Raw genomic sequence first — 2,172 nt, 5'->3', positions numbered from 1 at the left:
TGCGGTTATATATATTTTTTTTAATCAAAAAAAGTACTTAATTGAAGTCTGACCATTCTTTTATTGCCGTCATAGAATTTTATGATTTTATTAATTGGCAAGCAATTTTTCAATTGGCGTATTCACATGAATTTATGACATTTTAACGCGCGCCTATTAAGTCAAATGAATTTATATCAACCATTTTTAAATAAAAACGAAAATTTAAATAAAACACAAATTCATGATTTGTTCACACATAATAAGTTTCCTTTAAATTCGAAATATTTAAAATAAATTCAACAAACAAAAGATTAATTTAAGATTTTTTTTATCAATTTATGTAATATTTTTGCTCACTATTTAGGTCATTTCTGGTAATAGATCGGATAATAAACCCAACTAAATCAAAATAAGCTGAATCAAGGGAGTAAATTTCATGCAAATCTGTTTGCCTACATTCGGGAACTTTTTTTTTGAAAGCGACACCGAATCGGCGTTACCGACTTTTCACGACCAAATAAAGTATGTCGATAAGAAGGTTTTGTCATCCAATACTTTTCAAATGTCAAAAAAAGTTGCATACCAACACACTGGCATTGCTTTACACCGAATCGTAAAATGTCATATAAGAATTGTTGTGACATCATCAATTTATGTTTGTTCGACGCTTGCTTAACTGCTTACCAAGTCGAATACATTCGAACATTCCAGTATTAGTTTCAAACTGGATCATTCAGTATCGTATTTAATATTTTAGAAATCATTTTTGTCTTCTTTTCTATTTTTATAATTTAATTTCCTGCAACAAATCCAAAAAAAACATCAAGCATGTCATATCCGGTAAGTGGTACAATTTGAGATCGAAAAATATGAAACAGTATTAAAATGTTGTCAGAATAACCAAACATTTCCGAAATATTAAAAATATGGAGGCGGTAGTGATTTTGACCTTCAATCATTTTACTTTTGGTCCAAAATCTTTGCCAATCACTCGATCGAAACAAAAAAAAAATCCGGTGACGCATTGCTTTTACTGCAGTAATGAGAATAATGAATACGATTGTTGTGTGAATCATTCAAGTGAAGCAACTATTCTGTTTTATCGCGCACAGAAAAAAGAACAGTAATATACGTATGCTAATTGTTTAATAGCTATGCTAATGCTTTACTTGTGGTTGCGACATTTTGGCTACGTAATAGAAATACATGTGACCAATTTTTTTCTTTCTTTTTTTTTTTAATTGAAGGGCGGCTATCCAACACAGGGCGGCGGTTATCCAACACAAGGTGGCGGTTATCCACAGCATCCACAGCAAGGTGGTGGGTATCCTCAACAAGGTGGCTACCCAGCACAACAAGGTGGTTATCCTGGCTATAATCCAAATCAACCCGGCCAGTATGGTGGCTACGCTCCACCGCAAACACCAGGTAATTGACAAAAAAAGCACGTTTTGAAAACTGTGACGCTGATAAAATCCATAACAATTGAATAGGCACTCCAGGAGTATCGCCAGATGTTGAGCGCATGTTTAATGCCGTTGATACTGATCGGTCTGGTAAAATAACCGCAAAGGAATTACAAAAAGCCTTACAAAATGGCAAAGGTCAAAATTTTTCGGATAGATGTTGCCACCTTTTGGTTTGTGAGTAGACAAAAATACCGTTAAATTATAATGTACATTTGAAATTAAATCATTTCCATTTAATCTTCAGCAATGTTTGACACATCAAATGGTGGTGCGGTTGACATTCATCAATTTAGTAAGATGTTTGAATACATAAATCAATGGTTAAACATTTTCAAGACATACGATCGCAATGGCTCTGGATTAATTGATGACCAAGAATTAAATCAAGGTATGTATTTTCTTCATGATTCTTGAATACAGTTCAACACTTTCATTTCTATTTTAATCACTTTCGTTTCTAGCATTTTCACAAATGGGATTCAATTTTTCGCCCAATTTTACGAAGCAGCTGACCAGTCGAAGCAACGATCACAAAGAAGTATCGGTAGATGAATTCATTGTATTATGCATTTCCATTCAACGTTTAACTGAAGCGTTCCGCGTTCGGGACACTCAACAAAATGGAGTCATTAATATCGGATTCGAAGATTTTCTTAACGTCGTTCTAACTAGCACAAATTAAATATACCATACTTACTGATTTGCCCAAAAAAAAATGATA

General features: G+C 33.3%; 1 protein-coding gene across 1 annotated transcript; it reads left to right on the top strand.

Moving 5' to 3' along the window:
* Positions 1-616: 616 nt before the first annotated feature.
* LOC116347666 (peflin) lies at positions 617-2,166 on the top strand. The gene is made up of 5 exons (XM_031778359.1): positions 617-822; positions 1,230-1,410; positions 1,476-1,625; positions 1,696-1,839; positions 1,913-2,166. Exons 1-5 carry the CDS (start codon positions 811-813, stop codon positions 2,131-2,133), a joined length of 708 nt encoding a protein of 235 aa, XP_031634219.1. The 5' UTR covers positions 617-810; the 3' UTR covers positions 2,134-2,166.
* The last annotated feature ends 6 nt before the right edge of the window (positions 2,167-2,172 follow it).

Source organism: Contarinia nasturtii, unplaced genomic scaffold (genome assembly GCF_009176525.2).
Source record: "Contarinia nasturtii isolate CC-2019 unplaced genomic scaffold, AAFC_CNas_1.1 Cnas_scaffold_2013, whole genome shotgun sequence".
In the NCBI taxonomy this organism is placed as follows: Eukaryota; Metazoa; Arthropoda; class Insecta; order Diptera; family Cecidomyiidae; genus Contarinia; species Contarinia nasturtii.
The sequence above is the reverse complement of the archived record's forward strand: the minus strand, read 5'-3'. Positions and strand labels throughout refer to the sequence as shown.

Bases quoted from the DNA above. Each gene is read 5' to 3' on its own strand.
- LOC116347666 (XM_031778359.1), top strand. The intron at 1,626-1,695 runs GTGAGTAGACAA...TTTAATCTTCAG, and splicing joins ATGTTGCCACCTTTTGGTTT to CAATGTTTGACACATCAAAT. The intron at 1,840-1,912 runs GTATGTATTTTC...TTTCGTTTCTAG, and splicing joins TGACCAAGAATTAAATCAAG to CATTTTCACAAATGGGATTC.